General features: G+C 41.2%; 1 protein-coding gene across 4 annotated transcripts in view; it reads right to left on the bottom strand.

The window, feature by feature from the left end:
* Window positions 1-26,311, bottom strand: part of TCF3 (transcription factor 3) — a 104,302-nt gene extending 77,991 nt beyond the window's left edge. For 3 of the 4 annotated variants that reach the window (XM_075283186.1, XM_075283203.1, XM_075283212.1), the window contains exons 1-3: window positions 26,180-26,311; window positions 25,509-25,751; window positions 2,846-2,942 (exon numbers count right to left, since the gene is read on the bottom strand). In XM_075283186.1, the coding sequence (XP_075139287.1) occupies window positions 2,846-2,920 (75 nt within the window). In that variant the 5' untranslated portion in view covers window positions 2,921-2,942; window positions 25,509-25,751; window positions 26,180-26,311. The remainder of the gene's footprint in view (window positions 1-2,845; window positions 2,943-25,508; window positions 25,752-26,179) is intronic. The other variant, XM_075283194.1, reaches the window with a different exon arrangement.
* Window positions 26,312-26,695: the final 384 nt, after the last annotated feature.

The raw sequence follows: 26,695 nt of genomic DNA, 5'->3' as shown, positions 1-26,695 counted from the left end.
GCTATAAAAATTAAAGGGATTTTACCATTAAAAAACTTTTTTTTCTAGGTAACACGTCAGAATAGCCTTTAGAAAGGAACTTCACCGAACAGAGCGTACTGCGCAGGCGTCCGACGTCCAGCCGAAGAAGGAAGGGAGAATGCAGAATAAGACAGAGGCGACGCTAGAGTTGGTTTTCGAGCAGCAATGGGGACGCCCCCATCGAATCTCCTGCGCTGGGGGATGCCCCCATTGCTGCGAGAGAACTAATTAGCATACCGCTACAAACCGGTATTTCGAACGAACGGCGCGGCAGAGATCACTTCCAAAGGTAGGAGACCAATATCCTTTCTAAAGGCTATTCCGACGTGTTACCTAGAAAAAAAAGTTTTTTAATGGTAGAATCCCTTTAATTTTTATAGCAAGATGTGAAGCAGCACTATGTAGTGCAGATTTAGAAGTTTGGTATTTGGATGCCATGTCATATTTGCAGACCCTCTAAAAGGTATCCGTAAAATGGAATTCCTTTGTGAGTGACCCAGTTCTGAAAACTACACTCCTCAAAGAATTTATCAATGGGTGTACTGAGCATTAGTTTCCCAGATGTAAATGCACAGAGGAAGGTAAAAAGTGAATATGTAAACTGTGGAGTACATTGGAAACCCCAAATTCCCTACTTTTTCCTTGTAGCACCTATGTTTTATGACACCACTTTGGGGTGCTCATAGCGAATTGACTTAAATTTGACTTCACTTAAATTTTTAAACTCTGGTAGATTAAAATTACTCCAATTCTGGCATTGCTTTATACGTTTGTTTTTTTTTTCCTGCCATGCAGCATAAGCAACATATTACCTTTATTCTATGGGTCAGTACAATTATGGTGATATCCAACAATTTATATATATATTTTTTATGTGTTACTATTTTTTGCAGGGCAAAGATCCATTTAATGATATATATCAATTGTTTTTGCATCGCCATCTTCTGAGAGGCTTAACAGTTTAAGTTTTCATTTGAGAGAGATTGCTAAGGGCATATTTTTTGCGGAGGACGCTGTGCTTTATAATAGTACAGATCTAGGGAACATATGATTTTTGATCACTTTTTATAGCATATTTTGTGGTAAATGGTGAAAAATCATCACTTTCCCCACACCCTCTCTTCAGAAAAGTGGTAAATGTTGCAAAAAGTTGCATCTGACAAACAGGCAATAATAAATTTGGGCCACAGTTCATGTTGGGAATATGCTGCCGGCCTGAGCTTGAAACCAAGAACTAGAGGTAAGTGGAAACAAGTGAAGACCTGAGATGGGAAAACGCCGTTAATACAAAATAGCATACAATAAACCACTATTTAATTTTTTTAATCTTAATCAACAAATCTAGCTGCAGTAGTATTATCTTTTCATCTTTCAGAGAAGAAAGCTAAAAACACCAAGTGTGAACATGATCTAATAGTTTATTTAAGTTTTGGAATGGGGGGGTGTTCACAGTTTCCACAAAGACATGAATAAATGTGGCTCTGGAAAATCCTTCTGTAACTGAAGCATTTTTTCTATAATAGTTACTATAATCAGAGTCTGTGCCGGGGTCTCCATCATTCTGGTCTATCAGAAGACAGGAACAACAGTCACAGGGACCATTAAAATAGCAGACACAAACATACACCCGTTTACTAGAATAGTGTGTATAACTGTGTTGAGCTGCAGCATATGTCTCTGCAATGTGGATACACGACACAGGTTCTGTAATTCACACCCAGCGATTCCACCATGGCTAACTCATAGCTTGTGACCTTAGGGCAATAGAACATTTTCAGATATAGCATTTCAACGCCTTTTCCCTTCTTCAATAAACACTGCAGCTAGATATTAGCTGTAAGGAAGTAGCAAAATAAATTAGATCTAATTCGCCAAGTGGGTGGAAACCTTTTGTTTTATAAGCAGTTACCGACCACTTGAGGAATAAGAGATAGTTTATATCTTCCAGGGGCAGCCTCTTTTGAATGGATGGATATATTTGGATATAAAATTCAGCAAAATGATCTGAAGACTAATTAGTTATAGAGAATAAGTCGCAAAAACAAAAAGTGCATAAAATGCAAAAGCACACCACTTGCTTTTTAATACTGTTATATCAAATCCATCCCAGGCTGGGTTCACACCAGCGTTGGCCCTCCGTATGGGGATTCCGTTCCCCTCTTCACTTGAAAAACATGGAGAGAAAATTTTTCACCCTTTTCGGGCAGAAACCGAGCGGAAACCACACGGAACCCATTATAGTCTATGGGGTCACCACTTTTTTAAGCAGATTAGGTTTTTCCATTTGGGAGTCCCCAAGCAGAAACCCAAACGCTGATGTGAACCTATTCTGACATTGGCCTTCAAATAGTCAACCATGTAATATTTTTGTTACCAAACAGTTTTGTTACTTATCCACTGAAGACAGCTACCAATGCATACAATATAAGTACAAAAGAAAAACCATACACGACAACAATAATCTTTGCACTGAACAAACAAGATCCATATTAAATTCATGTTATACAAGTGCGAATGACAAGACCAACTCTTAAATTGATTTATATCTCCCAAATGTGCATGATATAAACATAACATACTTGAAACCAATATGGATAGCTTTTAATTATGTTACTACTATACCTCCATCTAGGATGGTGGAGGGGTGGGGATGGGGGGGGGGTGTCACCTGTGGGAACCTGCAGCCCAGATGATCCATCGCCCAGTACTGGGCTGCAGCTTGATGGTTGTGGATCTCTGACCTATACTAAAGTAATAAAAAAATATAGCAAGAGAACACATGGTTTGTTAAGAGGGGTATTGGAGTTTATATTTAACAGCTTACCATGCTAAAATCCAGAAGGTCACTTAATTCCTTGTCTGTGCCCACTGCCATTCTCTGCTGTGAATTCATACTCATCCAGTTTTTAAAATGGGGTACCCTATAAATGAAAAAGCAAAATTACTGATCTAAAAGCAAGAAATGTGAAAATCTCAGTCACAAACCAGCTACTTATTCCCTAGGAGGAAAAAAAATTGTGAAAGATCCAACCATGTCAACACCCACTGGGAATAAACAACACAGAGATTTTTGGTTGGGACTCCCAGCTGAAATCTAAAGCTGACAACTAGTGCAGGCTCAGCTCCTGAGTCCATGCCATTGCAATGCCATGCACATATGCTGAATTGCACCAAGAAGTTAATCCCTTGAAGAACATGCTCAAGAGGATGACCTCCATATTCCCCAAGATTTCATGAAGGCCCTACCTTGTAACTTGCAGGCCACATACTGTGGAAAATCTGTGTTTTAGAATTTGCTGCAGTTTTGTAACAAAGCCAATAGTGGCTATTAATGGTTAGACTTTTCAAACAATTAAGTCTCATTTCAAAGAACATGTGATTCTGGACCAAATTACAATGCACGTAAATGTGGCTAATTTCTGCCTGAAAAATCCTCTCTAATGTTACTGCCACTAGGCGTCTCCCTTCTAGTTAATTTGCAGTTCACTCCCTGTTCCTAGCCAAGATCTGTCCACAGATCTATTAGATAAGCAGGACATCTTCACACTGAGTGGAGGAGGAAGTTCTGTTTTCAAATAATGAACAGACATAGGAATGGCAGATTCTCCTCATGTCTGAAAACTGCTTGCTCTAAAAGGACTAAACACACTGCAAATCTCAGAAAAAAAAAAAAAAAAAAAAGGTCTTTATATGTTTGTATCCACTTCTAGCTGCTTGTGTGATTACAGTTTACCTAACAGTGCTTGTATTGCAGTCTATGGGACTTGCAATCAAATGACTGCGGGTTCAAGCCACCTAGGTGGGGGCTAATAAAATAGTTAAAAAAAAAAAATTAAGGTTCTAAAGCACAAACTTTCCCTAGAATAAATATAAAAGTAGAAAATTAATGTGAAACACATACACATTAGGTATTCCTGTGTCCGAAAATACGGAAGGACCTATATATAAATAACTAAAAAAATTGTTCTAAAAATATAAATATATAATATATAGAAATATGAACACATTTTGGACCAGAAGACGCACTTTATTCCCCCCAAATTTGGGAGGAAAATGAGGGTGCGTCTTATAGTCCGAATGTGGACGGAAGGGGGGGGCGGAATTGCAGCATCGCCACGCTCCTGCTGCAGCTGGCAACCTGTTCTGGTGACAGCCAGGAGCCTACTAAAATCTCCCAGGGCTGTCATAGGAATATTACTATGGCGGCTGGTCTAATATAGTAATATACAGAATCTCCCGTAGACGGCAAAACACTTGTATTGCCGTCTATGGGACTTGCAATCAGATAATTGCAGGTTCAAGCTCCCTAGGGGGGAGCTAATAAAATGGTTAAAAAAAAATTGCTTTAAAAAAAATATAATAAAAAAATAAATAAAAAGTTCTAAATCAGTTCTCCTTTCCTTAGAATACATTTAAAGTAGAAAATTACTGTGAAACAAACACATTAGGAATGGCTGTGCCTGAAAATGCCCGGTCTACTAAAATTTTTCCTGTACAGTGAACATTAAAATCAAAAGTGCCAAAATCGCCGTTTTTTTTTTTTCATGTGTTGCCTCTGATTTAAATAAAATGGTATATACTTGAGTATAAGCCAAACTTTTCAGCAGTTTTTGTGCTGAAAAAGCCCGCCTCTGCTTATACTCGAGTCAGCAAAAAATAAATAAAAATATATATATATATATATATATATATATATATATATATATATTATTTTATTTTTTTTGGGGGGGGGGGGGTCTATGATCAGCCACAATGTCAATGTATAGAATCTCCCATAAAATAGTGGGGAAAATTCCAAGTGGGGGAAAAACCCAGTCCTCAAGCTCAGGGAAGGGGCAGACAGGCAACCAAAACACCCCCTCCCCTTCCCCAGCACCCAGCAACTACTGCACCCAAAAACTCCGACCATTTTAGTTTTTGAAATTTTCCAGTAGCTGCTGCATTTCCCCACAAAGTTTATACTCGAGTCAATAAATTTTCCCAGTTTTTTGTGGTAAAATTAGAGGCCTCTGCTTATATTTGGGTCAGCTTATACTCGAGTATATACGGTAACTAAAAAGTACACCAGACACCGCAAAAAAATGCTCTGTGCAATGTGGCCTTGCAGCTGTTGCAAAACTACAACTCCCATATATGAAATATTTTACCATTTTTTGCTTCAAAATTTTTTTTGCCCTATTTTCCTCCTTTAAAACCTAGGTGCATCTTATAGTCTGAAAAATACGGTATACCAAATAACTTTGGTATTGCTGTGTAATTCCCTAAATTTACCACATTATGAAATATATATAGTGAGAAGGTGAAAGGCAGACTGCTGGAATCATGCTATATCTTGCCTAGGTTTTTAACTTATGTGTGTTCCAGTGAGGGTCTTGAGTAGGCCTCAGCTCGAATTGTGAGTCCCTGGCTCACTACTGAGCCAGAAAAGTTTGCAGATCCTGTACTCCAGGGCAGATCCAGAGAGTGAGAGGAAGCGGCTGGGTCTGTCCTGTAACCCTGAGTCCACTGAGACAATATCATGCTTGTTTTGTTTGTGTGGCTAGCAGTAAGTCACATGTAGTTAAGTTATCAATTCTGTTTAGTTAGTCGCTCAGACGAGCAGGATTTTGTTTTGTTTTTGCCTGAAGTTAAGGCTGTATTTTATTTTGCTAATATTGTGCCAGAAGTCAAGGTTTGTTTTCCTGTTTTTTTCTAAATAAACCTGCTTTGCTGCATATTTCATGTCCCTGTCCTTGACTGTTTGGGTCCTTTCCTTTGCTGATACCGAGCTATGTCCCCCACAAGATTATATCTAGTATATTATTCGGGAACTTTATTATCCCTTTAAGCATTTCACTGGAATTAAAACATGGAGGTAATATTTATGACACTCCCCCCCCCCCCCTTCCCCAAGGATATGTTCATTTAGCAGTAAAATTTACACATTCACAAGAGGTTGAACGAGAAAATGCATCTCACAATTTATTACGCAATTTCTCCTGAGCATGCAAATACCCCACATGTAGAAGACACATGGTAGCATGTCAAAAGGAAGGAGTGCCACTGGGCATTTGAAAAGCAGGTTTTGCTGGAGTAGTTTCAGGCGCCAAGTTTCACTTGCAGAGCCCCTACAGTACCAGCACAATGGAAACCTTCCAAAAGTGACCCCATTCTGGAAACTACCACTTGATAAATTCATTGAGGGGTTGTAATGTGGGCATTTTGACCACACAGCTGTTTACTAGGGAATGAAAATGAAAAGTTATTTTTTCTCAATAAAAAGTCTCGGGCAAGTTTTTCATTTTCACAAGGCATTAAAGTAGAAAATGTGCCCCATAGTTTCAATTAAAAGAGAAATACCCCCTCCTTTGGTTGAAAACTTCTGTTTGGGCAATCAGTATTATTTTCAGTTTCCTTCATGAATTTGAAAATTCCCTTAGTTGCCAGTGAAAGGGAAAATATCAAGAAGTGATCTCATTTTCGAAAATTCACTATATCCATTTTAATTAATGATTTTGAGGGGTGATCATTTTGATCCCAGAAATGCTTTCCGAACAGAAATGTGCAGCAGATAGAGAAAAATGAAAATTTTCCCAATTACATGCTATCTCAATGCAAGTCAGCTGTTTATAAATGTTACATTTCCTGATTTTAGAAACACCCTGCAAGTGGTCCTAATCTTTCGCCTGTAACGCTGAGTTCACACCAGCGCCTGAACTCCGTTTTCAGGTTTCCGTCTTCTGCATGCAGAAGACGGAAATCTGTCATGCCGAGTCCGGCCGTGAGCACCGGTGAGCATTTTATGCGCTCCGCGGCAAAACCGTTTATTTTTAAAACCAGACACAGAGTACTGTATGTCCGACTCTGTGTCCGGTTAAAAAAAAAAATATGGTTTCGCCGCGGAGTGCATAAAACGCTCACCGCCACTCACAGCCGGAGACTTTTCAAGCCCATTCAAATGAACGGGATTGAAACATGCTGGCAGGTTTGTCTCCTGCCCCTGTTTTGTGCAGGAAATGGAAACCTGCAGAACAGAGTACGGGCGCAGATGTGAACAAGCCCTAAATATGACAGGGCCCAAAATTCAAAGAGCACTGAGTGAGTTTGTTTTTTAATTTTACACTGCAATAGCAGGCATTTTTCAAAGGCTCTGAGGTCAAATTTAAAAAAGTAGACGAAAATACAAGCTACACCCTTCAAAGAATTTATTTAGTATTTTGAGACAAAGAGTGTCTCCCAAGAATTATGTGCAAAGTATAAATTTAAATTTTTAAAGAAATATGACATTTCATGTGCCCAATACGTTGTGCTCACTATACTGTATGTCAGATACTCACTTCTAAAACTTTTAAAAGGAGGTTGGCCTGTGGACAAAAAAGTTGTATATGTGGGCATCGACCGCAACATGGGTACACAGAAGGGCTCAGAAAGGAAGAAGTGCCATGTTATTTGGCTTTTGGAGTGTAGATTTACAGCGACCAATATTTGGATGCAAAGTCCATTTTTACAGAGTCCTGGAGATACCCTTCACCCCTCAAAAAAAAAAGTATCATGGGGCATAACAAGCATTTTTAAACCTTACAGTAATTTAGTTTCTTAAGAAATAAAAGTGCAGTTGAAAAGTTAGGGAGCGTTCACTACAGTTGCTAGTTTCCATCATAGGATGACGGCATCGGCCATTAAACTGTTACAGACTGATTCTGTGTCCGCTCCCACTGACACTAATGTGAACATCATGACCAAAGCTCATCATGTTTGTTTAACTTTGTACAGAAAGATAAAAGTGTGCATGCAGGACTTTATCTTTTGTTACAAATCTAAACAAATAAACAATAGCAAGGGTAGTGTGAACACCCCCTTAAAGAGGACCTTTCACCACTTTTGGGCACATGCAGTGTTTTATACTGCCAGAAAGCCGACAGTGCGCTGAATTCAGCGCACTGTCGACTTTCCCGATCTTTGCCCGGTGTAAAGAGCTTACGGTGCCGGTACCGTAGTGCTCTATGGTCAGAAGGGCGTTTCTGACCATTAGCCAGGAACGTCCTTCAGCCTCGCGGCGCCTATCGCGCTGTGCTGTGGAGCCGGGAGGAACTCCCCCCTCCCTCTGCTCACACAGCTCGTCCATAGATGAGCATTATCAGGGAGGGGAGGGGCTGAATTCAGCGCACTGTCGGCTTTCTGGCAGTATATAACACTGCCTGTGCCCAAAAGTGGTGAAAGGTCCTCTTTAAACTGAAAATTTAAAATTGCAGTTTTTCCAAAGATACACCATTTCAGTACCCAATATTTTGTGTCCAGCTTGAGTAAGCAGAGAGCCACACTCTAAACAGTTAAGTAATAATAATAATAATAATAATAATAATAATAATATTTATATAGCACCAACATTTCTATCAGCAACAAATTACAAATCAGAAAGTACATGAAAAGACAGTATATGACATTACAACGTGAAAAAACTAACATATCAAAAAGGGCCCTGATCACGAGAACTTAAAATCTGAGGATATAGGGAGACACATGAGGTAAGAGGACTTATTTGGTACAATGGCCCAGCCATCTTTTAATAAATAAGGTCATATGACAAGCTGAATGAGCCAGAAAATATACAGATAGTGCAGGCTAATTTGTAGATGGAGGGGTAAGGTAAAAAGGATAGCTTATAATAAAGGTTAGTTTATGCTAGGTTCACACTAGCACTTGACCACTCAGTTCAAGATTCCGCTTAAAATGGTTGCAGAGGAAAGTCCTGCAAAGAGAGAAAAAGGCCTAGGACTCAGCCCTAAGGAACGCCAACAGGAAGAGGAACACCAGTGAATGATACACTAAGCCAGGTTTCCACAAACTACAGCCCGCGGAGCATATAATACAGTGAGGTGGGGGGGCATACTGAGGAGCATATCATACAGTGGGGGGGGGGGGGGGGTGTACTGAGGAGCATATAATACAGTGTGGGTGTACTGAAGAGCAGATTATACTGCGTGGGGGGAGCGTAATAAGGAGCAGATAATACTGTGTGTGGGGGCGTACTGTGGAGCATATAATACTGTATGTGGGGGGGGGGGCGGGGGGTGTCTGCTTTGGAGCATATAATACCGTGTGTGTGTGGGGGGGAATACTGTGGAGCATATAATCTTAATTTTTTTAAGCCATATTTCGGCCCTCCAGTGGTTTGAGGGACAGTGAACCGGCCCCCTGTTTGAAAAGGTTGAGGACTCCTGCACTAAGCGGTCAGAAAGATAGGAAGAAAACCAAGACAGCGGTGTCCTTGGGGAAAATTGTGTGGAGCATAGTGTGCAGGAGTTGGTGGTCTATGGTGTCGAATGCTGCTGAGAGATCCAGAAGTGAATACTATAATTTGTATGCGATACTCGGTAATAGAGGTTGTGCTGATAATATTAAAGAATTCAAGCACTTCGGTGATATATGTAAAGAAGTGATGTAATTATAGGTAGTAATTCACAGATAATCCTTACAGAGTGAATGTTTTCTGCTAAAAATCCTCCTGATACTGCTACTACAAGACAACTTTAGAAATACGGCGGACGCCACCACAACATTCACTTTCGTGAGAAACATCACCACCTGTTAGTCTGTCACTATACCTCCAGACTCGTTTCTCCCAAAGACAAATAGTTCATCATGGGACAATATGTGTTGGAAGGGCAATCACACTATCGTTGGTGACCGCCAGCAGTGTCCGTAGCTATTGGCAGTTACAAGACATTTGCAACGGACACTAGCTGAAATATCAGAATTTCCATTCATTTCAATGGGATTTTATCTTGTGTCCGTTTACACCCAAGTCTTTTTTTCCAGCAGACAAAAAAATCCTACATGCAAGACTTTTCTGTCCATTAGAAAAAATGGACGGCAAGTGTCCATTATTTATTTATTTTCTTACATTGAAGTCTATGGGCAACGGACTTATAACTCACAGTAACTGATAACCATCAGTTACTGTCCATTTGTGTCCGTTATGACAGGTGTCCGTTTTTTTGATTTGATTTTTTTTTTTTAAACGGACACCTTCATAATGGAATCCAACGGCAGTGTAAACCCTGCCTTAGATAGTATCAAACTAGTTCACAATGAACCTCATAAAGGGACAAATTCAATAACCACGATCACAAAAAAAAGCCACACAAACACACATAAGTGCATAGTAATTGTTTTCAAGACTTGAAACGATGTAGTCCAATAAATAATATAAATTGAAACTAAACTAAACTCCTTTCCCCCACCTAACTTCTAATTTGCTTCAATTAAAAAAAAAACAAAAAAAAACCCCAAACTATAAATCACCCATATGTGACTGCTCCAGGGACACTTTCTGAAAATCCGATGACGTTCCGTTCACCATTATTGTTCCTCCTCCCCTATACCCATCCTAACTTACCAAGCCTTCCTGTATACAGGATGGCTCCTCCTCTATTTCAGTTTTTCAGGTTTCAATGCATAGTAGATGGTGAAAAAGTGAATATGTAAGCCGTGGGTACACCAAATTGTCCACCATTTTCTCAGGCTTGAGGAGATATCCTGGGAGGTCCATTCTGGAATGGATTCTTTTTGCACATAATCTTTAAAATTTGCTATGTCCCTCGATATACACCCCCCAAGGCTTAAACATTTCCCTTCCTGCCGCAGCCAGTTTTGCCACAAAGATCTGAGAACTGTGGAGGCTTTTGTTGTTGCATTGTACATTTTTTTCTTCTTCAATCTTTCTATCGATGTAGCCATATGTGGGCTTGTCTTTTTTGCAAGATTTTTGGGGTGCCTATAACTTATTGTTATAGGCACCCCTGTTTCTAGGTGAATCGAAAAAAACAAGCACACACACACACACAAAAAACATTTTAAATCTTTAGCATACAGAGTAAGTAACATGCAGCAATACCTAGTATATACATTACTAATTTTACATAAAAACCCACATTGGAAAAAAAAAATAAAAATATTTCAGTCATCTTCAAATATAACATTTTCATATTTTTCTATTGACTGGGATGTTTGAGGGCTTATTTGTTGGACGAGCTGTACTTTTTATAGGTATGGTTTTTAATTGCTTTTTATAGATGGCGAAAACTCATGACATCATACTTCCAGTGGGTTTATTTTTATGCAGCTTATTTTATTTATTTTATTTTTTTTGATACTTCATGAATTGGTGGCTTTATTCAGAACTAGCTGCTACACGCGACTTCGTCTGCGGCGATTGTAGAAATGTGTAAATCGAGTCGCGGGTGAAATTTTACGATCGGGTTTACACGGCGTTAACGCCGCGTACACACGACTGTAAACGTGCACCGTAAATAGCGCGGCGCAAACACTCCCATAACGCGGCGTAAAAATAAACACCAAATGAGCACCGCGTTATGCTGTGTGAATGGACCCTTACACGTGTATTTTCAGCAAATACATGGGCGTTTAGTGGGTGTGAAGGAGAGCAGGGGGTGCGCTGAATAATGCAATGCATTGCAATAGTAATGTATTGAAATGCATTTCCTAATAGTGTGAGTGTATGCAGGCGTAATGTTTAGTTTAGTTAGTAGAGTGGGGGATTTCGGAGGCGGGGATAGGTAATGTGTGTGTGTTTCACAGTATTGTTTTTTTGTTTTTTTATTTTAATGCTAATGAGGTTTGCAGGCTGCATCCAGCAGCTTGCAAAACAATACCATTGTACACCAGCAGGGGGTGTCCTGAACAATGCAATGCATTGCAATCGTAATGTATTGCTATGTATTGCATAATCGTGCCAGTGCTATTGCAGGCTACGTAGCATAGCCTGCAGCAGCCTGGACACACTGAGCTGTGTGGGAGAGCTAGCGGCTGCTATAGTAACCTTCGCAGCGGCAGCCGAGCCCAGGGTAGACGGCGGAGATGAGCAGGAGGATGTCTCCGCGCAGCGAGGGACAGACGGGAGCCGCGGGACAGGTAAGAGAAGGCGGCGGAAAACGCAAAGTTGGCAGGAACCGGAGACATGACGGGGGTAGCGCAGTGTATGCGTGACTGTGTAAGGGAAGGGCTATGGTGTACGTGAACTTACCAGTGTCGAGCTGGTGGATGGATCGTGCAGAGGAAACAGCAAGGAGGTCATAGCAGCGTTGGGTACTGTTGCGGACTGGAGGCAGGATTTCATGTGCTGCGGCCTAAGGCGGAGGCGCAAAATGGTGGTGTGCTAGTAACGCGTTGTTTATGTGTGCAAAGTGCACATGCTGCTGTGAAGCTGGTGGAGTAGTGTGGTGGGCGGTGGCGCGGATCCTCCCAGCGGTGGGGGTTGGCAAACATGGCTGGTCCGGAGAGTGACAGAGGTAGGCTCCTACAGGATGGTGAAGGTGAGGGTGAAAGTGGGAAAGTATTATGTGAATGTGAGTGTGTGGGGTTAGGGGCTAGACTGTAGAAGGTAATGTGAAGTTTAGGGGCTTGCTATGGTCCAAAGTGTGTGAGATTGCAGAGATGGTGATGTGAGTTTGATTTTTGTGGGGTTCGTGTGGAAAACGTATGTGGGTTATTGTGTTCAAAAGTAGCCTATTGCACAATCGTGTGTATTAACTATGTTTGTGGAAAATTTCAGCCAAATCGGTGGAGCGGGTTTTGCGTGATTGACCGCCAAACATCCGAACATCCAAAGTCACAAACCCACAAACATTTCACATTTATAATATTAATAGGATGGCTTGGTTTAGTAGTATACACTGCAATATATGGCTGATTGGGGTGATTTATATATACACATAAAAACTCCTTAAATGCCACATTCCTGTTTTATGAGAGTGAGTAGTGTGCTAAAGCTAACAAATGCTCTAGAAGCTGCCAGCTCAGTGTCACAATATTATAGAGGTTTTCCTTAGTGCCTTGGTGGCAGCGCGGCACTGCACTGAGGGTTATAGGGAGTCTTATCACTTCCCCAAGCACATTTAACTATCACTACTGTGTTACAGAGGACATTACCGTATTAAACACCATACCTTTGTTGTTCATGTGATTTTGGATAACAACACCTCTGAAGTGTTATGAGGCAGTTGGGGCAATTGCTTTCAGCTCCTAGAGACTGCTCTTGCCACTCAGACCCCTACTATCTCCTGCCTGTACCATCCTGTGCAGTGAGGGTTGGTCTTCTCAATGCGATGACATCACATATCCTACTTAAAGGAGTATTCCCACCTCACATACTCATCAGACTTTATTGCTGTAAAATCTTCTTTCTTCCTGGTTTCTTGCATCATTTGGTGGGCGGGGTTTCACATGCAACCTGACGTTTAGCTCCGCCCCCAAAATTCTGTGCAGCTCCGCCCACCCATATTGGACTATGAAGTACAGGCAGCAGCAACTCCATTCTGTGTTACATACAGACATTGCCTGTTTCTGCCATAATGAACACAATTGAATTAGCTAGCCTGATAACTGGGAGAACAGAAGAAATGAAAGCAGCTCCTCTCCCCTATCTGAGTGCAGGAAGCTAGGTCACGTGGTGTAGACACAGGAATAGCTAGATACACAGGCTCGCTCCCATGCACTTAGCCCCTCCTCCCTCCCCCCTGAGAGCAGGCAGATACATCACTTGACTCATGAGCAGCTAAGTCAGGGCTGTGGCCACAAAGAACTGAATAAAGTAAGCTAGTGGACAAACAAAGTAGCTTTGCTGAAGCAGTGTATTTAGGAAAAGTCTTACATCCACGTTAAGAAGCAGTATAGATAGGATCCTTGTGATGGGACAACCCCTTTAAGCAGCAAAAGTACAGTGCCAGAAAGCTGAAGTCCCACCTACTGTGCACCAACTGCACAAAAGACTTTTTTTCTCCAAATCCACAAAACTGACACACTTAAGGCTGGGTTCAAATCTGCGCTTGTTGTCCCCATTCTGCTTGAAAAATGCAGAGAGTAAAGCCATACAAGCAGGAACTTTTCTCTCTGCATTTTTCAAGTGGAAACCCGGTGGACCCCATTATAGTCTACCTTTTTAAGCGCAAGCGAGAACCTGCAAAATCTTGCACGGACATTAGCAGCGGACACTAGCTGTGTCTGTGACATTTTTTCATTCATTTAAATGGCGATCGGGTGCGTTCTTTTGCACTCCGTGCCTGTCCTTAACTGTCCGTTCGTAAAGATGTCCGACTTTTCAAGCGGACAGAAAAAACCTACATGTCGGGTTTTTCTTTCCGCTTGAAAAGTCGGACATCTTTAGGAACGGACAGTTAAGGACAGGCACGGAGTGCAAAAGAACGCACCCGATCGCCATTTAAATGAATGAAAAAATGTCACGGACACAGCTAGTGTCCGCTGCTAATGTCCGTGCAAGATTTTGAATGGACACTAGCAGCGAACACTACCTGTCGGACACTGACGGTAGCGTGAACGCCCCCTAACTGATGGCTGTCAGTTACTGTCCGTTATAAGTCCGTTGCCCATAGACTTCAATGTTAAAAAAAAAAAAAAAAAAAAAAAAAAAAAAAAAAAACACCACGACACTTTCCATCCGTTTTTTTTTCTCTTTAACGTACAGAAAAGTCCTGCATATAGGATTGTTTGTCTGCTGGAAAAAAAAAAGAAAAAAAAAACATGGACGTCTGACGAATCGGGTGTGAACAGAAACAAGATAAAATCCCGTTGACATGAATGGAAATTTTAATGGATTTCTAACGGTTTAGCCAGTGTCCGTTGCTAAAATCTTGTAACGGACAATAGCTATGGACACTGCTGACGGTCACCAACGGAAGTGTGAACACCCCCTAATATATGGAACGGTGTATGCATACATCTGGATACACTCTAGTTTGCATGAAAAACTAACAAAACAAAACAGAAAAACACCCCTGCTTTCCCAACAGAAGGGTTTCTCTTTTCCCCAGGAGTTATTGGGGAAATAGTGTGGGATTTGGTGTACTCAAATGTACCCCCTCCACAGATTATATATTCACTTTACGCCATCCTGTGAGTTCACATTTGGAAAAAACACAGCATGCCTTGAGGGGTGTAGTTTCCAAAATAGTGTCATGTATTCCTTCGGTGATACTTCAGGGGCTCCACAAAAGCAAGTATGGCATCCAAAAACTAACGTGCCTAAATTTGTGCTCCAAAAGCCAAGCTTCTTCTGTTCAGCATCCTGCTGTGTAATCAAACAGCAGTTAATACTCAGATGACAAAGCCCCAAGATGCCAGTAAAGTTGAATCCTCAGTACACTGGGTACACCAATCCCTACAATTTTCCCACCAATTCCTAGGAGAGTAAGGGGGAGGGGGGGGGGGGGGGGGAGTGTCACTTCTGCTGATTTTTCTCTGGCAAACTCTACATCTGGAATGAACCCTGATGAACACTTGCACAGCTTATTCATTGCTGGATGAGGTGCACTTTCAAGCACACCATTTTTGGGTGGATATAATTTACCCATTTAATTCGAAAAAGGGTGCCCCCCCCCACCCTTTTTCGAATTAAATTGTTTTGGGGTCGCCCTAGATCCTTTGGGTTACTGATATAATTTACCCAGTTTTATTAAAGGGGGTGGTCTTAGAGCTTCATGATCTCCCCTTAGAATAGGAAATCAATATCAGATCAGACAAACATCTGGTACCCCCACTACTCAGCTGCAGCAGGATCTGGACAGCTTCAGATATGGTGTAATGGCCTAACTAAAGAACCGTAGCAGCTCACATTCACTTGAAGTACCCTTAAAGATCAGTCACCAATAACTAGCCTTGAAAACCCCTTTAAAAAGGAGCACTAATGCCAGAGTCAAGAAGTTTAGGAGTAAAGGGAAGGGTTTCGGCTGTACACTTTGTCTATACAGCGAGTGTGGCGATTTTGTTGAAAGGAATAGTAACAGACAGTGATACTATTGTTCCTATGTATTTCACACTAACACCAACAGTAGGGTACACACAGTGACAATACAACCCAGTACAGCAAGGAAAGTCATCCCAAATTTCCCAAATTTATGAATGGCAGATTTGTAGTTAAGCTATGATAATTCGCCTTTCACATATTCCTGCAATTGAAGAGCTTTGGAAAGTTGAGCAACAACCAAAGGATATGTATTCTGAATACTAGACCTCACTACTGCCCTGGCACTATATGTATACATACTAAATAACATTGGCATACCATGTCATATTTGCTATTCAAGGTCCTGGGAAAGCCAAGTAGCATTCCAGATAATGCTATAATATAATATACAATGCTATATAATATAACCGCTGAATAGTAAATTAAGTCATAATATAATATAAATCACCTTAATTCAAAGCTTACCAGTTTTGCCTTTCAGACTTTTGGGGAAGCTAGGTAACATAGCAAGTGGAGCTGTAATAAGGAATACTGGATACTAAATTTACCTTCATAAATATACCTCCTTATGCTAGGATTATACTATAGCATTCCAGGATTCTGGGAAAGCTACAAACCAAGTAATGTAGTAATTGTGACTGCTGAATACTGAATATACCTTAATAATATCTCCCCTGATGGATTCCAAATCATGCCAAAATTTCCTTGGTTTGCATTTCAGGGTTCTGGCAAACCTTGGTAACATAGCATGCGGAGCTGTGATATATAAATGTAATATTTATTATTCCCTAAAAATATTGCACTTCTTGCAAACTAACTTCACCATATCATTTCAGATGTGATTTTCATAGTCCCGGGATATTGGGTAGCATAGCTGGTAATGCTATGTTAGGGAATGCTAAGTATTACAGAAACCTAAACTAATATCTCCTCTAAGCTCTGTAATTGTTCCTTAACATCACATATTTTTCCCCAAGAAAGCTGAGTAACATAAACCAGTGGTGATAACAGATAGCTACGGTAGTTTTGCTATTTTTCAAGAATATACATGTTCTGTAGCTACTTTGCCTCCATTACACTCAATAACACTCCACTGCATCGTAAATCGAAATGGGAGCTAAACCCCATCCCCTCCATGAGAAGACGTACCTCCTTCCAAACTTCCAGTGATGTCATGCTAATGCTTATATCAGATCTTTAGCATTGTACAGAGGCAGGGAGTAGTGTCTGTCCAATCTATGTCTGCTAAGTTAAAGAGGACCTTTCACCATTTTGCCCACAGGCAGTTCTGTATACTGCCGGAAAGCTGACAGTGCGCTGAATTCAGCACACTGTCGGCTTTCCCGATCTGGGCCCGGTGTGAAGAGCTTACGGTCCGGTACCGTAGCTCTTCTATGGTCAGAAGGGCGTTTCTGACTGTTAGCCAGAGACGTCCTTCTTCACAGCACAGCCTATCGCGCTGTACTGTGAGAGCCGGGAGAAACGCCCCCTCCCTCTACTCACACAGCTCGTCCATAGACGAGCATTATCAGGGAGGGAGGGGGCGTTCCTCCCCGCTCACACTCTACAGCGCGATTGGCTGTGCTGTGAAGAAGGACATCTCTGGCTAACTGTCAGAAACGCCCTCCTGACCATAGAAGAGCTACGGTACCGGGACCGTAAGCTCTTCACACCGGGCCCACATCGGGAAAGCCGACAGTGCGCTGAACTCAGCGCGCTGTCAGCTTTCCGGCAGTATATAGAACTGCCTGTGGGCAAAATGGTGAAAGGTCCTCTTTAATGCTAAACTACTCAGACCCCTATTGTTCAAGTTGTTTTTATATGGTAATGGAGTGTTTTTGGTTTTATTTGTGTACACACCATAATAGCCATGTTTGTGCTAACCCATTGGCAGCTGCTCTGTACTATTATGGCAAATGCCAAGCCTGAATGTTAATACGGTAGCTTAAGTAGGTTTATTTATTTTATTTTTTGGCTGTATTATATATTTTATTTTTTGCAAGGCTTTTTACTGCAATTTTTGGGTGGAGATAAGTGACAAACATTATTTTGCACACAGGTTTTTTTTTTGTTTTTTTTTTACAGTGTTCTCTGTACAGGATAAAAATCAGCAGGGGGGGGGAGGGATTATGCCAGATGTCGATAACAACCCATTCAATCAACACAGGCAAACTAATCAAACCATAGATGTCCATAAATTAAGTTAGATTTAATAATTTGAAATGACAGAGGGAAAAAGTAAGGATGTTTACTGAACTTATGTAAAAGCATAACTAAATTTTCGGCCAACTTTTGATTTCTGGCGGTATTTGTGTCATTAATACATTTTGTAATATACTTTATTAACATATTATGGATCATTTATGTGAAATTCTGAATTTTTTTCCTCTGTTTCCTTTGCTTCTGCATTGAGGGCTGTTCCTGCCACTCACTGAATGTTACTGTGTATGGAGTACAGAAGTACGGGAGTGCAGGTCTATGTATAATATAGGGGGAAAAAAATGGGAAAACCTGGAAAAACCTGTAACATTATAAAATGTTCAAACTTAGACAAGATTCTCTTTTTTCGTGTGACATTTAGGTTACAGAGCTAAATTATTTCCAAAAACTAATATATATGATAAAGCTATCAATCCTGACTGCTTTCAACCAGTGATATCTTTGGAAATAATTTAGATAGAACTGCAATTTTAGTGTCACATGAAGAAGAGCATCTTTCATAAGTCACAAAAAGTTTGTACCTTTTATAAGATCCACCATATGTCCCCATCTGTCTACCTCTTACACAGTCCCCTACACAGTAACAGTCAAGTAAAGTGTAGTCTTGGTACATTCGTCCCTTCATCCTTCTTTCAATCATATGAAGTTTGACAGCACCCTATTGCTGGAAAAACAGCCCCACACCATGATGTTCCCATCCCCAAAATTCACTGCTGGTATTGTGTTTTTGGGGTGACATGCAATGGTCCAGACTATATTATCCTAGTACAGGGGTCCACAAACTTTGCCACTACAGCTCTGTGAAACTACAACTCCCAATATGCTCCATTCACTTCTATAGGAGTTCCAAGAACAGCAGAGACAAGAAGACATCCTGGGAGTTATAGTTTTACAACAGCTGGCGTGCCAAAGGCTGCCTACCCCTGTCATAGTATTTCACAGGCTTGTCTAAATGTTGTTGCTCAAATTTTAAGTGTGCATGAACATGTTTTTTGTTCAGCAATGGAATCATTCGTGGGGAGTGAATACAGGCCACGGAAGTAGAGTGCATTACTTATTGTTTTCTTTAACACAATTCCACCTGTTGACCAGGTGGTTATTGACTCTTGGACAACTCTTTTGATAATTCTTTTCACTCCCATCTGAAATCTTGCAGGGAGTACCAGGTCATGGACGATTTATAGTAAGCTGATGTTCTTTCAAACTTCTGGCTCAAAATGTTCTCACTGGAACTTTCAGTGGTTTAGAAATTCTTCTGTAACCAATGCCATCAGTATGCTTGCAACAATAAGGTTGCAAAGGTCTTGAGACAGCTCACTGGTTTCACCCATCAAGGTCTTGTGTGGCACCGTAGTAATGAGACACCTTTTTATAGCCTATCAGTTGAACCAGCTGTCAGGATTGCTTTCTATTTACTGATAGATTTCAGTTGGTGTCAGGGCTTTCCAATTACTTTTTGTACTGGTCTTTCTTCATGTGTTCAATACTTTTTCCCTGTGTCATTTCTCATTATTACACAGCAGTTCATTTATGAATATCTATGGTATCATTTCTTTGCCTGTGGGTATTGGCTGGGTTGTTACTTCTGGTGAGAAATTCATGTCACTAAAACTTGTAGAAATATACTGTATGTACTTAGGTTAGGTTCACACTTGCACTGGGCTCTCCATCATTCAGGTCCACCAGGGGACACAAACAACAAAGAGACTGACTCCTAAAACAGCTCTTTCCCACAGACCCCATAGACTTTAATGGGGGTCTGCTGGGTGTCTGTCTGGTTTCCTCCATTTTTATACTGAAACCATCCTCTGTGCAGATGGAGTCTCCGGAATAAATGTAAACACAGCCTTAGAAAATTTTACCCGCTGTAAATACTAGCATACAATATAATAGTCTTAATCCCCTTCCTCACATACACGTTTGGTTAATTTGCATTTATAAATACACAGCTATTTTTTTTTTTAATTGGAAAGGGTCTTTTAACTATTTTTTATACTAAAAAAAAAAATGCAAAAATAACACAGAAACCTTTAAACACCCAGATTTCTTGATAAATACTGATTACTGCATCTGATGGGTTAATCATCTGGAGTCAGTATTTTCTGACTCCAGCAGTTAGTCCTGGCTCTCTTATACAACCAGAGCTTGGAAATAATCTAACAGGCAACAAGCAAGAATCATTTTCAGGTCAGAATTGCTGATGAATTGAGCCTCACCCCAGACATTGCCCAAGATTGGGGACTAATCCAGAATGTTCTGGTGGACTCAACACCTACTGCCGCCATGGCCCAAAAGACCTGTGTGACTCTGGACTCCCTGCAGCTGCAAGGTGCCAATCTGCTAGAATAATATTTCCCTACATAAACAGCAGGTGAGCCTACTTTAAAAGATGTTTTTACTGCTATATTGCAATATAATTCAGCTCTATCCTTGCTCACCTCCTTAGTGGGCAACCTTTGTGAGGATGTCAACCTCATCTGCCATGATCTGCAGAAAGAGTGCACTGGACGGACATGTGTATGAACTGGTGGACTATATACTCCCTCTGTGAAAAGATGACAGATACCCCACTAATGCCCAAGATGTCAAACGCCATCTGAAAGCTTTGAATATTCCTTACTCCATGTCCTACCCGCCAAGGCTGCAGGAGGTTGCAAACAGCACTACTCATTTCTTGGACTCCTTTTATAGGATACAGCGACTATTCAGATACCTGGTATGGAATAGAAAGATTGGTTCTTTGTAGGGTCTCAAGACGGATACAACAGAGGCCTTGCAATCCCAAACCCATGGCTATATTTCTTAGCAGTGCAGGCACAACAGATCACAGGGAGGGGTGGGGAGTGTAGCAAACACATTGCTGAAAGACTTCTGGTCTTTCACGGCAGAAGACCATCTTTGTATTTGCTGGAAATTGGGGCACTGGGATGACTGCCTAACCACATCCAAACATTGCAGCTAATGGTCAAAGTCTGGTCTAAGATCAAACATATGCTGAGGAAAGAGGGTTGTAGCAAAATCACGCCTTCATGGTGTAATCCCAATCTAAGGAAACTCCCCAAACTAGATGACAGTCATACATTTGAACGATACGCAGTTCATGCTGTGCCTCAACTTTATTCAGACTATACTATATACTCAAAAGCTTTAATTAACTGAGGGAAGAATTCGCTCTACCCTACCAGATGTTTTACAGATTAAGGTTGCGGCATGCCCTGGAGTCACAGGTGAAGGATACTATCTATTAGTACATAATTCTGTTTTGGAATTGTTACTTTCAAATGGGTACACAGGAGGCATGATATCAGTGGTCTATACATATCGGCTGAGTTCTTATCACATAAAACATCAATGTGGGCCCACTCACGGAAGAGCAGTGGACTACAGTATTGGAATACACACCCAGTATCTACTGGGGTATGGCCCACTGCTCCTGATTCACAGGGAATATAAGACTCCGGTATCGCTGCAAGAGGTGAGGTTTATGGACAATGATAAATGCCCTAGGTGTGGTGAGGATGGTGCTCATTTAAACCACATGATGTGGAATTGGGATTCTTCTAGCCAGAGGTGCTATCCTTGAATTGCTAGGTCTACGGTATCCCAGCAAAGGCAGGAGGGTTTGATTTTTGTTTCTTAGGAAGGTGGTGGTCTTGGATTGCTTAATTGTACAGTTGTATTAACTGTATATGTGAAAAAACATTCAATAAAAATATCCATCATTTTTAAACTGAAACCAGCGGTGGAAAAAGTCCTTCGTGTAGGACTTTTTTAATCCACGTACTCTACAACGGAGACTCACATGAGGTGATCTTTTATTGACATTGTTGCTAAATCATAGCAGTATGCTGCGAGTTTTGCTAAATCTTGTGTTAACTGTTGTAATTTCCCAAAGATTTGCGGAACCGAAAAAACATCCAAACCAAAACTTTTATGATGATATTTAGCGTAGGCCCAGGGGAGGTGATCAAACAAGGAGGGAAAAAAAAAAAAAAATGAAAAGCCTCGTCCACCTCTGTGCCAGAGTCTCCATTATAGAGTATGCGAGGTAAAAAAGTCCTACACGAAGGACTTTTTCCTCCGTTGGTTTCAGTTTAAAAATGATGGATGGGGCCACATGGGACATTTTTGGAGGGGGGTTTTATCTGAGAAAATTTACAAAATGTTTCTCCATAATCTGCTATGGCAAAATTTACCCATACTTGCAAGTCTTTGCCTAGGCTCTCCCCTGGATTTCTTGGCAAACACCCAGCAGCTATAACTTACATACTGCAGTTTTATAAGCCATTACACAGGTCAGTGTGCACTGCAGGTTTTACAATACATGGGTTGGAATGCAACTATTACTGCCCCTTGATGTATTTCGTGGTACATTGTAGTTTCTATTCTAAGGAGAGATGTGAAAAATGCTTAACGGCTATAGAAGAGGGGTTATTAAAAGGGTTTTCCCTATAGAGGAAGGATGAGTGAAAAATGTTGGGACCAAGCTATCATGAATGGCGCACTGCAAGGCCACCATTCATTTCTACAGTACTTCCATCCCCAGAAATCCCATTGAAGTGAAAGGCATAGTGACCTTGCAATTCAAACTCCAGTGATTAGGCACTTTGATAGGGGATAAATGGCTATAGTGGCAAAGATAAGGCTGTAGAAGACCCCTTAAAATACTACCCGTGTAGATAACCGCAAAACCAGGGTAGTTCCTCCCCCCTTATTAAATCTATACACTTGTGTTTCAGCAGCTAGAACTGATATTCTCCATTCTCCACAGTGTGGATGAGAGTAACCAGAATCTCATTCACTTTGCTGGTACTATAACTCGCAGCATTTTTTTCTGCTGTGTTTTCGCAGCAGCAAAAACGCTATGTTTTCACAACATGAGACCTGAGCCTTAAAGACGTTTTCCGTGCAAACAATACTTACAACCTTCTCTTAAGATAGGTCTTCTATATCAGTTTGATGTGGGGGTCTGACACCTAGAACCCCTAACAATCAGCTGTTATACAGAGAACAGAATCTGAAGTAAGACAGCTCTGTTCTCTGTGTATTGGGTTGCTGAGTTACTGCAGCTCAGATCCTATACAACCTAATGCGAGATATGTTGCAGTAGTTCTCTACAGCCACTACACAAAGAAAAACAGCCCTCTACACTTAAACTCTGTGGGGGTCCTGATCATCACACCACCCATGATCGGAGTCTAATGACCTATGTAAAGAATAGGTCAAATATTTTTTTGCCCAGAAAACCCTAATAATAATAATCTACTTATTGATAATATATCCTAGAACTATACTGTAACTGTCTGATGGGTTAACCTGTTAGTGTCGACGGGGGTCTGGGGGGGATGAGGACTGCAGAAGGTAGTCAACAAAAATTAAAGAAAACTAACGAAACTTAAAACTCTGCTGAGAAACAAAGCACAACCTACAGCATTCGCATGTAGGTAGCAACAAAAATTTTGAGATGTGATACTCAAAATTTGTATATACTCTCTGTAGAGCCTGAGTAATATTTTCAAGTATTTAAATTTTATAGTTTTTTTTCTGCTCTTGACAAAAGTCTATAACGCCCCATCAGATAAGTCTATTGAGCAAGCAAGAAAGTGGTTCATACTATGCCATTTTGTTGTGGTTTACTCATGTGTACATTTACTTTACTATCTTCATTCTTTACAATTTTGGCTAAAGTATAACCGAAGGTTTAAAATAATATCTCCTGTATAAATTCCGTTTGATGGTCTAGATCTCTGCTTGCTGTCATTCATTGACAGTCACTTCAGGATAATCAGCCATGTCTTGTAATGAGCTGTGCATCAATGGACTCATTTTTACCAAATAGAAGTAAGCAGAATGAAGGAAAGCAAGCTGAAATCTAGAAAGCCTTGAGGAATTGATGCATTAAGTATACAAACAATAACTTTTTTTTTTTTTTTTTGCTGAAACTAGACAACCCTTTTAAGGATACATACATGTATGCATTACATGCATGCATACTTTGACTTCAAGGGGAGATGAGTTGCAGTAGCAGTGGCCGGCCACTGTACAGGGCATGGAACCATCTGCTTCCGGCTCCAAGCACTGTATAATACAGGCTGCAGAAGTGGCTGTATCCATGCGGGGGATGCCTGTTGGCTCCCCAGCAATCAGATATTTATGGCCTATCCTAAATATAGGCTTTAAAGAAAAACTCCTGGCCAATGCCTTTAAGACTAAGAGGACACAGCAAATTTGGTCCAGTAATGTCACACTGACTCCTTGATTAAGGTAATGTGTTACATGGGGATGCTAGCATTTGTGCACTAACACCCTTATATTATTTTTATTGAAATCCTTACGCAGCTTGAGAAAACGTATCAAATATCAGCAATCGCATGCTAGCTATAGCTGTTAAACTTTTGCAAGACAAAATTCTGCTTTGATACATATGTTGCACAGCTGCGACTACCAAGCCCCGCTCCCCTCTACAACCCCCACCCCCAAGACACAATTCTGGAATGTCAAGTGATATAAGAAGTCTGGAGAAAAAAAAAGAAAACCCTTCTACAGCTGTTTGATAAATGTGGTTTACTACTCAGTTTTCAGAGCTCTGAACACACTCATGAACCTGCCCAGTCTCACTTTGTGTGGAAACTGGAACACACAAGCACAAAGCGACTGTCAGTCATGAAATATAAAACATTCTCTACATTATCTGTGGATATGTATAAGAGTACAGTAATCAATAGTTCCCTGAATCAGAAATATATTAAATACATTGAAGTTTCTTTTTGCCTGTCAAGATGAATGCGCGAGTCCATGTTCTACCCAGTTAACACATAGCAGATGTTTCTGCAGCTCACAGAAAGATACCCCCTCCTCTCTACAACCACCACCTCCCTCTCATCCCTCCCCTCCTTCAACAAACTGAGCCTGCCAAACTCACTCAGGAAGAACCAATTCCTTATGGACAAAAGGTTCTCATCCACCATTACACCCCTGCCATGCGTCTTAGGAGAGCACAACCCACAATACCAAACATTAAGTTTGTGTATCCCCAGACACATATACAAGCTACTAAGAGTTACAACCATTTCATGAAGAGGAAAATTAGAAAGCCGTACAGATCACAGCAACCGGGATTATTGGGTAGGGGGGTGTTAAACTTAAGTTTACACTTTATATGAAAGAATAAGGCATTAAACCATTAAGAAGAATTAACTCCGTGTGAAAAACATATGCTGAAAGACAAACAGAAATATTAAAGCTTACAAAAATAGTATAAAAGCTTAAAAGATAAAGAAACCCACAGATCTCCTTTGTAACAAACAGAAAAAGCATTGTACACCGAGGGACCTTTACGGATACATATATTACAAATATTATCGATTGAGATTAGAAAATTTACCAAGGCCCAAAGCAGAAAGAACTGGTATTTAAAGCACCTTAAAGGAATCACACAAAACACTGAGAAGCAAAAAGCAGAAAAATGATGCAGCAGCAGATCTGTAACAGGAGGAAATAGATTTACCTCTCTACAAAGTCAACACCATCCAGGAGGATTTCAGGATTTCATGGAGCTGCCAATGAATTATTCGGCCCCCAGAAGAAGCAGGATGAATGTATTCCAGAAAAAACAAAGGTGCAGCGATGGAGTTGCTAAGACTTCAGGGGTCCCTCCAGTGACTGCCCCTTCCAGACTGGATTTTAGGGGGCGGGGGATACAGATGTCTGTTTCAAGACTGGAAAACGGCAACTGTAACTACTTCTAATGCTACAATGTAACGAGAGAGAGAGACAGAGTAAGAGAGAGGGGGAGGGGAAAACGGAGAAATTTACACCTCCCCCTCTAGAAAGCTCACCCCTCCCCCATCCCACTCCCCTCCATTCTCACTCCGTCTGCCACTAACCTCCCGCTCGTGCACCTTCTCCCAGGCTCGGCCCGCACATTCTACGTTAGCTCTCGTCACTCTTCTCTTCGCTACTTTAAATACGGCCACCCCTCAGCCTGTATTACCAATAACGAGCCATGCTTTTCAATACGCATGTTTTACAGTAACCTTCACTTCTCTGAGGAACCGGTTTCATAATAACTTCTACCTGAAATGCACTCCCCCACCCCACCTTTTCTTTATCAGTCCTTGCCCACACTTCGTTTCCTATTATCTACAAGGTGACAAACACCCCCAAACCAGTACTCACACTTCGCTGTCCGCGTACTGCCCCCAGCCCAAGGCAACAGAGGGCGGGAGAGATGGACTATTTCTCCTTTCGCCTCACGCGAAAGGATACTAAAATGATTGCTAGCACAACGAAGTTGTCTATGTGTGTGTGGTGTTTTTTTTTTTCTTTTTTTTTTCCTCCCAGTCTCTGTGACTGTGTGCTCCGCCGCCTCCTCACATTGAACCAATCATAAGCCGAGGAAGAGATGACTGACATCCGGGTCGTCCAATCAGGAGTGGGAAGATCTCTTCGTCTTGTGTGTTTGCGCCCGGCTCATGCGCCGAACCTTTTGTAGTGAGGCCGCGGTGTACTAGTTGTCGCTGGCGGTCGTTGCTCGTCCACGGCGTGTTGTACTTGTGGGTTTACGGTTTCACGGTGCTAGGAGCCTTTACCTCATCACATAATTCACGAAACGACGTGTTTTCGGCTTTCCCGGATTTCCGTTATGCTGAAAGTAGCTTTTCGCTTTTTTCAGGCAACCGATTTAAGATGGCT

This window comes from Leptodactylus fuscus, chromosome 1 (assembly GCF_031893055.1).
Source record: "Leptodactylus fuscus isolate aLepFus1 chromosome 1, aLepFus1.hap2, whole genome shotgun sequence".
NCBI lineage: Eukaryota > Metazoa > Chordata > Amphibia > Anura > Leptodactylidae > Leptodactylus > Leptodactylus fuscus.
The sequence above is the reverse complement of the archived record's forward strand: the minus strand, read 5'-3'. Positions and strand labels throughout refer to the sequence as shown.